The 12,364-nt window shown below is 44.8% G+C and overlaps 1 protein-coding gene across 6 annotated transcripts in view; it reads right to left on the bottom strand.

Annotated features, from left to right (window-relative positions):
• The window catches only part of KALRN (kalirin RhoGEF kinase), a 746,508-nt gene that overhangs the window by 494,338 nt on the left and 239,806 nt on the right, over positions 1-12,364 (bottom strand). For all 6 annotated transcript variants that reach the window (XM_043525781.1, XM_043525782.1, XM_043525784.1 and 3 more), the window contains exon 3: positions 2,018-2,132. In XM_043525781.1, the coding sequence (XP_043381716.1) occupies positions 2,018-2,132 (115 nt within the window). The remainder of the gene's footprint in view (positions 1-2,017; positions 2,133-12,364) is intronic.

The raw sequence follows: 12,364 nt of genomic DNA, 5'->3' as shown, positions 1-12,364 counted from the left end.
TGCCATATGAAATTTTGTCACCAGGCAGGAAATTAAAATCACATGCTGCAGTATATGTGGCACACAGAGGCACGTCCGCCCCTGTAACTATCTGCACCTGACTGGTCATCTCAGAAAGATCCCCAAACACTTATGTACTTGGAGCTCGGAATGTGTTCTCTTAACTTAGGGCACTGATTGGAATAATGTGTAAATCTTTGTGTATTATTCAAATATCCTTATCTCTTGATGGTCATGGAAATGACACCTCTTCCCTCTAGCATTATTTTGCAGTGTTTATATTACTGCAAACTGTATACTGTGAGCAAGAACCTGGCTTTGGGAAAGGTGGCATGCCTGGCTGGCACAGAGTGACTATCATGGCTCTAGGCCAACCCCCTCAACCCTCCTCTGACCATGGGTTTGTCAAGGCATTCCAGGGGGAGGTGAGTGGCAAGAGCATCCTGCCCTTCAGTAATCCCTGGCTGATGTAAAGGCTCATATGAGACTATTACCAGCTGGCATACTTTAGAGGAGGCCTGATGAATAGGGTGAAGAGAGCAGTAAGTTTTCCACCCCTTCTGAGGGATGTGGGCATGGCTTTAGCACTTGTAAGGAGTAAGTCCTATAAATGGGTGGTACCATCTCTTTAAGGTTGCTAAGGGAAGCAGTTACCTGTTCCAAAATGTTCCTCTGTAGACAATCTGTGGGACAAGTGACACAGTCACTGAAATGCACTAGGGGTGGCAATTTGGGGTCTGAGAAAAACCCAGAATGCTAACTCTGTTTTATAGCCCAAGCCAGAGCGCCAACCGCAAGATGGGCTGGAACATGACTCTCCCCTCAGTGTTGATGGATTACTGGTAAATGTAGTTCCCTGACAGTCAGTGGTAGCTTGGAGTTGGGACAAATCACGGTGGGAGAGAAGTAGCTTCTTTCACCCAGATGAGCCCTAGAAGGAGGGCCAGATAACCCACAAAGGACTTTTTACTTTGGAAAAAGGATAGTGAAGCAGAGCATCTATGCTAGGAGAAGCCAGGGTTTGAGAAAGGACTGGGAATCAGGCCCTTTGGGGAGGGACTGTATTCATTTCCGAATGACAGGGGGAGGCAAGAGTGTTATCACTCCTAGTAGATGTGCTTCCACCTTCAGAGGTACCTGTATCTTTGGGGATGGGAGAAGTTTGAACTCTTATTTTAATCAGCATCCTGAGAAAGTAAACTAAACCCTCCTCCAGATATGCAGATCTGGGTTTGTAACCTGCCAAGACACTAAAACAAGACTAGATTCAGTGCAGGGTTTATGCCTGCCTACCCTGGAAACTTCACCGAGGAACAAGGCTGCAGAAACACTAAACGGCTGCAAACTCTCCTATTCTGGTGGAGTGAATATAAGGAGTTAGCACACCCTGAAAAATTGGGGGAGATGGCCAAAGAGAGGGCATAGTCAATATTTGAGAATTGACAGCAGGTTCAGTACCTTCCCTCAGCAGATCCTGTTGGTGGAAATTAGGCAAAGCTTGGGAGTGCAAACTGCCCAGCAGAAACCTCAAGGATGTACTGACACAGAAATATTGCCTACCCTGAACTGAGTGAATCCCTTCCTTCCTGCATAGGGAATTATACCTTCCTGCACCAGCTTTCCTGAAGCTGGCAATGAAGGTATTAAAAAGTGATGCCAGACAATGGCTCCCTCAAGCCTGCTAAAGAGAACTCCAGACACAAACCTCCAAGCAGCTGAATCAAAGCACTTTCCCCCCTTTTAATTCCTCTAGAACAACCTAAAGAAATGACAGAAACAGGAACTGTTGTCATCAGTTCAGTGCAAGCAAGATGCTAAAGACCCAGCTTTACTAGCATCATCTCTAATCTCTCATGCTCTTGCATCACATCTCACTGGATGAAAGCAATTAGAACACACATGTTTCCCCGTTCCAAGTACTAAAAGGTTAATACTTGGAAATCAGCAACTGCCAAGAACAAATTCCCCCACCCACTCATCCACCCCCAGCTTTGAAGTGTTTTCTTTTGAGCTTTACCTTGGCACACTGGCCAAATAAGTCACAAGTTTCCGAAGGTCTTCCTGCCTTATTCTATCGTGATTGCTGCGTGCTGGAAAGGTCAGGATGGGACCACCTCGTTTATCACGGCCACCTGCAGAAAATAAAGGATTGTTAGAAAATCAGGCAGGAAGCACATGTCAAAAAAAGTATGTGCACTGAATTGATAAACTTAAATTACTGTATGTTCAAGACCCCTTATTCATTTGTAGATTTCAGGCTCACTTAATTGAGCAAGACATTCTCACATTTGCTGGAGCGCCAAGGAAAGGAAAAATGCAAGAAAACTTCTTACTGATGTTTCTTTTTACCTTAACTTAATCCCATCAAAGCTTCTAATATAACAGTTAATACAACCAGCCACTGCTAACAAAATCCTATCATCAGCGAGAGTTAAATGTGACAAAACCCGAAGAGCTGAAATCTTTTGCAGTGTTACCCAATCTGCATTGCTTCTTTGGTCCCTAAGTAAAATTTATGTAGGAGGACATTTTAATGTATCTAGCAATTGCTTACAAATTCAAAGTTTAATTAAAATCTGGTGTCTGGCTCCTAGGGCTTCTCATTTGTAGGATGCATTTAACAATTGGCATGAGAATTTTGAGGTATTTTATGTAGTTTCATTGCCCCTTGAAAAAAAAATCCAGGAGAACTGCCAATGTCTGGTACCAAATGTCTCACAGAAATTCTTAAAATACATTGTCATTAAAATGCTATTGCTCTAGCCTGAATCACAGAATCATACACATTAGAGATTAATACAAACCGTTGGAATATCTTTTATTCTCTTCTGTTAATAAAGTCTGGACAGCTTGAAACTGAAACTCGTTGCCTTACTCAATATTTTGCTCTTTCTTTATTTGCTATTGTAGAGTTTGTCTCAGGAAATTGTGAACTGTTGCATTTGTTTTTAATGTTGAGCGGGAAAATAGAGCAAAGCTTCAGTTTAAAATATAATAAAGAGTTGAAGGGACCTTGCAGATAAATAAAAATATATTAGTTAAAATTTTGATCTCTCCCAAAGGAAATAGTGTCCCTTTATTAGAAAAATCACTTCTGAGAAGGGAACTCACACATTTCTGTGAACTAGATCAGCGGGCTGAAAGAGGGGAAGAAATATTCAAGGACAGTGCACTAGCAGGTCTGAAATAAATACACTCTTGTTCTCTAAGGGCATGATCCTGCAAGGGGCTGAGCACCTTCAGCTTCCATAGGAGTTGAAAGCATTCCAAACCTCGCAGTATCAGGCCTTAATACTATCAACACTGGGCCCCACTTCCATGGAAGTGAATGGGGACTTCAATGAAAACCACAACAGGTTCATTGTATCCATTTGTTGCTTGTTCTTCAAAGGTCACATACACAAGGTTTCAACAGGAGGAGATGGGGTTGAGGAGGAATGCCCATAGGTCCTCTGAGCAGGAGAGAGAGATTTCTAAGGGACTCTGTTGTGGGGAGAGGGATAGTATGAGGGAAGAGCTGGATATGGGAAGATGAGAGAAGGTTCATGTAGAGCTTTCAGGTTTGAATGAATCTCTGACGTATACAATGAGCCTAAGTCCCTGTGAACCCCTGGGATTTGAAGGGGCAGTTGTTGGCTTACCACAACTGTGCAGAGCCAACCTGGCACATTTCACATGGCTCTGCGGTTCTATCCATTGAGTCTAACTGATGGAGATTTGACAAGGAGACTGATGCCAGCCAGCCCTGCAGAATTCTGAGGTGCAGTTGGGTGTATTGAACCATGTGGGTGACCCATGTGACCCAGAAGCCTCAAACACCACACAGGTGACATGTGAACTGGAAGCCTCAAATAGTTTTGTACTGTTGTGACCAGGTGAGCCTTCAAACCTATAACAATTGATTGGATTGCCTGGAACCTGGAGTTCAGAAGAAAGGACCTCCCTTGAGATAAATCCAATACAGTCCCTGTAAACTCTATCCTCTGGACTGGGGAGAGGAGAGATTTTTCCTCTGTTGATGAACAGTTGCAGAGCAGTGAATGTTGACTAGATCAGGGCAATGCTGCTCTGTAGTTGCAGTCTGGACAAGCCCCTGCCCAGCCAGGCATCCAGACAGTAGTAAACCTGAACTCCTGAGCTTCGGAGGAATGCGGCTCTCTTGCCGTGACTTTTATAAGACCCCGGGAGCTGCTGACAGGACAACAGTCAGTATAGTGAACTGGTAAGGATTTTCACTTACCAGAAATCTGAGGTACTTCCTGTGAACTTGATTGATTTCCACACGGAAACAGGCATCTTTTAAGTCGGGGGTGGCATACCAGTCTCTAGGGTCCAGGGAAGGGATAATAGAAGCTAAGGTGACCATATGAATGTGTTGAGTTGACACAGGTCTAAAATTGGACTGAGACCCTCTTTTGCTTTTGGGATTAGGAAATATCAGGAATAAAACCTCTTCCCTCTGAGACGGCATGGAAGCTCCTCTATGGCAGTGACACTCAACCTTTCCAGACTACTGTATCCCTTTCAGGAGTCTGATCTGTCTTGCATACCCCAAGTTTCACCTCACTTAAGAGCTACTTGCTTACAAAATCAGACAAATACACAAAAATGTAACAGCACACTATTACTGAAAAATTGCTTACTTTCTAATTTTTACCATATAATTATAAAATAATATGTTCGGAATATAAATATTGTACTTACATTTCAGTATATAGAACTGTATAAACAAGTTACTGCCTGTATGAAATTTTAGTTTGTACTGACTTGACTAGTGCATTTCATGTAGCCTGTTGTAAAACTAGGCAAATATCTAGAGAAGTTCATGTACCCCCTGGAAGACTTCTGCATACCCCTGGTTGAGAACCATTGCCCTATGGCTCCCAAACGAAGAAGTGATTGAATTGCATGGATAAGGAGTTTCTTGTAAGAGTGGTCCCTGAAGAGGGACAGGCAGAGAGAATGGGAGCAAAGTGTAAAAGCAAACTGGAGAGTATTCCATTTCCACAATGCTCAAGACCCGCTGGTCAGAAGAAATTCAGGACTAAGCACTGTGGAAGTGGGATAGACAGTTTGAGGAGATGAAGGAGTCTGGGTGTGGAGAGATGGAGGCTGGTAAGTAGACCTCGATCAGCCCATCAAAGTGACTGCTTTGCACTTCCCAGGTGTCCTGAAGGGCCCGGAGCAGGAGCCAAAGCAGCAGGAGGATGAGGCCTATGCCTATAACCCCTGAGCCTCTTTTTTGACAGGTCCAGTTGAGAAGGAGGAGCAGCATATTGGTGCAACTGCTGGGCCCTATAGTGCTTCCTGACTGGGGCAAGTGCGTATAGACGTAGGGCCTTTAAGGTGGCTCTAGCATCCTTAAGTTCATGGAGCTTGCTGTCCACCTGGTCCAAGAATAGAAAAGAACCCTTAAACGGCAAGTCCTGGATTCTATTCTGGACTTAATGGGGAAGATCAGAAGACTGCAACCAGGATGATCTACACATCGCAACTGCAGAAGTCATAGTTCTAGAGGCCAAGTCTGCAGCATCCAGCCCTGCCTACAGTGACGTTCTCATGCCTACAGTGAAGTTCTCTGCCCTCATAGACCAGGGAGGAGAACTCCTGCCTAGCATTTTGTAGAAGCAGCTCTCTGAACTTTTCCATGGAGCCTCACAAATTAAAATCATGTCACCCCAACAAAGCCCATTGGTTAGCGATATGCAGCTGCAAATGGCCTGTCAAATAAATCTTTCTGACAAATAAGTCTAGCTTTTTAGCATCTTGTGATTTGGGGGTGGCAGCCTGGTGCCTCTCTTGCTCTCTCGTTAGCTGCTGTGATGACAAATGAGCCCAGAGGTGAGAGGGAGTATAAAGGTACTCAAAACCTTGGAAGGATACATAGTACTTTCTTTCTTCCCCTTTAGAGGTGGGAGGCAAAAAGAGGATGGAATCTGCCATGAAGCCTTTATAGGCTCTAGTATTGCATCATTAACCAGCAAAGGTAGCCTGGAGGAACCCTGTAACGGGGTTGCACTCACCTCTTGCAAGCGCTCCCTGGCTGAGTGCATGTGTGTGTGCCTTCACTCTCTCTCTCTCTTTGTGGTGGGTCTTCACTGACCCAGCCCAAGTCATACACAATCTGTCTGTGAGATAAAAGACAAGCAAACCCCTTTCAGGGTACAAGTCCAACAGGGGCTTCTCTCAGTGCCCTCTGTAATGTCTCTGTTTGTCCCTGCTCTGGACTAGAGCAGTGCCCCAGGGCACCTTCCCTGGAGGCAATGTCTTCATTCTCTCAGGATCTTTCTGGCCCCAGCTCCTCAGCTGGGCCACTACAGTTCAGTCACCCTTCTGGGGTGCCTCAAAGTCCAGGCCACTTTCCCAGTGACTGCTGGGGCGGGGACCCAGGCCCACCCTCTACTCCAGGTCCCACCCCAGGGACTCTATAGATAGCAGTTGTCCACAATGTCCCTTTAAATAAACTGCACTGCTGCTATAATTCCCTAGACCACTTCCCCATGGCTCCCGCACATTCTTCACCCTTACCTCTGGGCCTTGTCCTGGTGGAGTCCCAGCAGCCAGCCCAGATCACTAGCCATTCTACACCAGCTCTAGCAAAGAACTGATCTCAGTCTAGCCCTGCAGCTCTTCTTATACTAGCCTGCTGGGCCCTGATTGGCTGCTTCCCACACAGCGGCTCTAGGCAGCGTGGAGGACCTCTCTACTTCCCTTTTCTGGGGCATGGTGTGGCAGGCCACAAGGCCTCAAGCACAGGGCCTCAGGCCCTAGTCCACCCTGTCACAGATGCACAGATAATAAAACGTCTATCAGGTGATGTGAGGATTCCCTGACCACCTCCATCTGTATGCCCAGGCACTCTCTTTAACAACTCCTGATAAACTTTAAAATTATCAGGGGGGGTGAAGTTGTCCTGGACAAAGTGGCCTGATCTGTAGAGGATGAAGAGGATGCCAAGATTGAAGGGGGTATAATTCCTTCTACTGGCTGTTGCTCTGGTTCTGGAACATCTTCCTGATATTTGGTACAAGACTCAGTACTGGACTCTGGGCACAGAGCCACTTGGTACACAGACTCTACCCTTCTAGACTAGGGCACTGAATATAACAGGGTGGGGAAGATCTGGAAGCTGGAGGAAATCCTCAAGGGTTTCAAAACGACCACTGGTACAGGGCAGGGCCCCACTGTACTGGCCACGTTAACACGGCAGGTCCCATTTAAGGTCACAGTGGTAGGTCAGAAGAGAGGATCTTTGAGGAAACTGGCAGGTCCTGCTTTGGGGTTATGAGATGTAAGATCCCACCTCAGAGTCCTGCAATAAAGATTCCCCTTCCTCTGACCATGGTGGGGCTGATCCAGTTCCTCTTATCAGACTTACAGGATGGAGACCTTCCTTTGGCTTAGGCCTCTATGGAAGTTTTGTATTTCTTCTTTGGTACAGGTGAAGGAGAATGGTGCCAGGATTCCACTAAAACTAGAGGCATGCTTCTCACTGATGCTGCAGCACTCAAAACCAATTCAAACCATGACGTCCCCACCGGTGGCCGGAGCACTGCCTCCATTAGCAGAAATTTCAGCCTAGCCTCCCTATCCTTCTTCATCCCAGGCCTGACCTCCCTGCAAATCTGGCACTGGTCCTTTATGTGTGCTTCCCCCAAAGCCCAGTAGCCGGAGCACACCTTGGCACTGTGAATAGAAAACTCCCCAAAATGGGGAAAACAACAAATCCGAAAAACTTTTTTTTAAACACAACAAAAACTTATTAACTATCCTAACCTGAAGACTAGACTAACTACACGCACACACCTTTTACAAAGGTGAGAGAGAATTATTCTGTTCTGGCATTGAACAGAGTTCCAACAACCGTCGCAGGCAGTGAAAAGGAAATGAGCTGGGATAGAGGTGACTCTGCTCTTTATACCTGCATGCAGTGGTGCACAGCAGCAGGGGGAGCTCAAACTGCCCGGTGGGTATTGCTGAGGGAAAACGTTTCCAACGGCCATGCAATGTGTACACTGACACCAAGTACGGAATGCACATGTGCAATCACTCAAAGAAGAATGTGTCTGGCTTTCCAAGGACATGTAAGGGGAGAAGAAAGCACAAAAAGCCTCCCTTCTCTTGAACCCCTGAGCAACAAAGGGACAACAAGTCTAGTTCCTAAGCAGTCTGGGCATGTAGAAGGGACTTTGCTGCAGCTGCTGAAAGGGTGTAGCAATGGGCATGCTTCCCAGGAACAAACAGGAAGCTCTAGGCGGAATTCTGCCTCCCCCGGGTATGAGGTGGCTGTGCACCATTCAGCACGAACATAGGGATGTGCCATAATTAATATTTCCCAGGCTGAATTGTAGAGTGATATAGGCCCAGTTCAGCTTTCATACAACAAAATCAAAAACTCTAGATTTGAGCATATTCACTCTTCATTGAGATTATTTCACACACCATAACAACAACAAAACCATTACGTCATCACTGAAGTATCAGGCAGGAAGGAAAGCTGACCCCATGAAAGAAAGCCAACATAGTAATATAAGGATCTTCAGCTAGAGTAACAGAAATACAGGTCAAGTACATTTCTGGCCTATCTTTGAGTCAGTTTGAAAGTCCTCTTTTAATAGTTCATCTAATTGTCCTCCAGGGAACAGAGCAGATAATACTAGATCACACAATCTGAAGTCACAAGGACAGGTTGGAGAAAATGAGCCAATTCTCTTTGGAGAAGCAAAGATTCTGCGGTGACCTAGTTGAAGTTTTTTCAAATGATGGAAGGATACATGAAATGACTCTGAACCAATTATTTTCACTTCCACAGCATGCAAGAGCTAGGAGGCAGGTAGTAAACCTTGAGAAAGCTGAGCCAAAAAGAACTGTTTAGGAAACAAATGTTTCTTATGCATGGTAAGAAATACAGCACCCCAATTTGTGTAACAGGGTGAAATATTCATTGAAAATATAATGCACCACACAAATGTAACCATTTTCCTGTTTGCCAATTATCCACAAACAGGTTACGATTTTTATGAATTTTTGTATTATTTACAATTATTTGACAAAGAGTTTGCATAACAAATTTTATTCTAGAATTTCTTCCAAAACTAATCTCTATATATTCCTGTTCCATTTTAGAACTTGGGGAATCAATGGGAACTATTAGTAATAATAATTAGCTCTTCTATAGCACTTTATGTCCAGGGATCTCAGAGTGCTTCACAAAGGAAGCTAAGTATCATTAGCCCCATTCTACTGGGGAAAGTGAGGCACAGGGAAGTTAAGTGGGTTGCTGAAGGTCACCCCTCATGGAATAGCCAGGACTAGAAACCGCATCCCCCAAGTTCCAGTTCAGTGCTCTGGGGTGAACTCATTACTGGTTCTATGCGTGGCTAAAAATCTTTCTTGGCCTCAATTAAAAATATTACAGACACTCTGCCCCTGCACAGAAATTATCCGTCTACAGGAACAATCTCATCCCAAGTCAATTTTCACTTGAATGCTGTTTTCTGTGCACACTGGTTTTTCCTAGATCCATGTAGGATTTGTTTAAAGTAAAAAATGCAATGGTGAGTAGAGAGTCTTGATTGCTCTTGTTGATATGCCCCATCTCTTGCCTCCCACAGGGCCCACAGGCATGAGCTGCAGTAATCAAACATGTCATTAAGTTTGTTAACTACATTTATTAAATACTAAAACAAAAGGTTAATATTTTCAAATTATTTTCCAAGGTAAGTTTTTACAGGGTTTGTACTGATTTACAGAGGCAATCAGATGTTCCATGGTTATTAGTGCTTTGTAGAAAGGAAGGTGTGTGGGCACAAAATGAACTGACAACAAACATTTAACCATATACCAATCCTGTCCTCTGTATTCCTACTGCATTCATCAGTTAGTCATCACCTGCTTCAGCAACTGCAACCTCCTCTTCTCTGACCTTTCCCCATATCTCACCTGACCGCCTCCCAGGCTACACAAACACTGCTCCTTAAATCAGCTTCCACTCCTGCAGCTGTAACCGTGGCACTCCCCTAAGGTAATCTCTCCTCTGTGCTTCTGCATCAAATTCAAGCTCCTTGTGTAATGAAATGTTTACCTGCAATGCACAATTCACCCACTAGATGTCTCTATGCATTACATAGAGTCTTGGGCAGGGCAAGGGTCAAATTGGGGAACAATAGCTCTGTCCACTAACATGCTCAGATACTACAGTGTTGGGCAGATGTCACCTCATTTGAGATAGTCACCACCTCAATATGTAGAGATTATAGAATGGGGTGAATTTCAGCCAACAGAGTTTAGAGAACAAATTAAGGCACCTCTTCCTGGTAGAAACCTTCAGTGGATAGCGATAGTAGAACACATAAATGCTACCACTGGGGGTCTCCAATTAAGTCACAGGATACAGTGGAGCTTTCTAGTCCCTTACTGGATGTGTGAATTGCCTCAGGTCCCATGTGCTAGGAGTCTCTGGTTCCTGCTAGGAAGTGTGGCAGGTCTTTGGTTCCCTGCGCCAATGTAGACTCTTCTCAACTTGGCAGCTCTGGGGGTTGTGTTGATCCTGGTCTGTCTTCTTCCCTTCCTGGGCTGTTTTTCTTCCTCACTAGCTGCTCCTCCCTGGCTGCAGACAGCAGGCAGACAACAGGTACTCTTCCCTGCAGCAGAAGCCCCTTGGTGCCATTCCCAAGGACCTTCCACTGCTAGCTCCCCCTGCGATTGTTCACCCACCCACAGGAAAAGGCTTGTGGTGGCAGCCCCTCCTCTTGCTCCCCTTGCAGGCAGCTGCTGGCAAACCAACTTCCTGAGTTGAGGCTTTCATGTCCCAGAGCTTTTGAATTTTGCCATCAATGCCTCTGACTAGCGAAAGGTAACAACAAGGGCTGGAAGGAAGTGAGGTAAGATGGTGGAAAACTCAGAGAGTATGATGTACAGGCATGCACCAGCCCAATTCAAGCGTTGGCACATGGTGTGTTCCCTGGTAAACAAGGGAGACAAAACAGGGACTCAAGTTGTGTGGAAGCTTCTTTGTTGTGACTATTGTTTGTATCTCTTTTCTTTAATAAACAGCCCCTGTATAAGATGGGCTGTGATGCCATCTATCATGCTTCACATTCAAAGACCTTGCACCATTCCACTCTACCTATATCAGTTCTTATTCACTCTCCCACTGACAATATTCTATTCAAAAGCTCTGCCTGCTTTCCCTTTTGTACTCCAGAATGTGGAATGGTAGACAAAAATGGCCCGTGTTGCTGTCCCACACACTCCTGACAAATGGGAGTTCAGTGAGACTACGTGCATGAATATGCACTTGTCAGTGTGAATAAGGGTTCCACAGTGGCACTACGTGACTTTTCTTTGCCACTGAATTGCCTTGTGGCCTTAGGTAGGATTAAAACACAGGAGTCCTGGCCTCGATTCCCATGTCTACCTTAGTTCAAAGAATATATTGCCTCACCAGACTATCTTAAATCTCAAACATAAATCTCCATGACACATGCAGAGTTAGCACCATAAGCAACTTTCCAAAGAAAATGAAATGCTACTCAAAAGGGATTTTAGCTCCAGTTTTTAGTGACAGTTGAATGATAAGGAAGAACTGTGCTGAACCAGGAGACAGAATGAGCTCAGTTTAGTTCACAGACCTCTATATTATGAGGAACAATATGCTGAGGAGTCCTAACTGCAATCAACAAACTTTTTAGGGAAGCATAATTTAAATCCATGTATATCCAGAGTCTCAAAGAAAGTAATGTTCCTTTCCTTTCCCTGGCTCAGCTGAGTCTGAGAGCCTGAGTTCCAGCCTGAGCCCGAATGTCTACATTGCAATTTTTAGACCCACAGCCCAAGCCCCGCAAGCCCAAGTCAGCTGAACTGGAAACTGAGACTGCATGCCACATGTTTTGGGGTTTTTTTGTTTTTTTTTTTTTTTACATCACAGTATAGATGTACCCTCAGAAGTATGAGGCAGTGAAGAATGAGGCTCTATGTTCACACCTGGAGCTCCCAGTGTGACACTGTGACCAAAAAAGCTAATGTGATCAAGGGATGCATAAACAGAGGTCTCTCGAATAGGAATAGAGGGGTTATTTTATTTCTATATTTGGCACTCGTAGAACCGCTGCTGGAATACTGTGCCCACAATTCAAGAAAGATGATAAACTGGAGAGGGTTCAGAGAAGAGCCACAAGAATGATTAAAGGATTAGAAAACAGGCGTAATAGTGATAGACTCAAGGCGCTCAATCTATTTAGCTTAACACAGAGCAGGCTAAGGGATGACTTGATTACAGTCTGTAAGTACCAGCATGAGGAACACACATTTAATAATGGTCTCTTCAATCTAGCAGACAAAGGTATAACACAATCCAATGACT

This window comes from Chelonia mydas, chromosome 11 (genome assembly GCF_015237465.2).
Source record: "Chelonia mydas isolate rCheMyd1 chromosome 11, rCheMyd1.pri.v2, whole genome shotgun sequence".
Lineage (NCBI taxonomy): Eukaryota > Metazoa > Chordata > Testudines > Cheloniidae > Chelonia > Chelonia mydas.
This window is presented reverse-complemented; position numbering and strand designations above follow the sequence as displayed.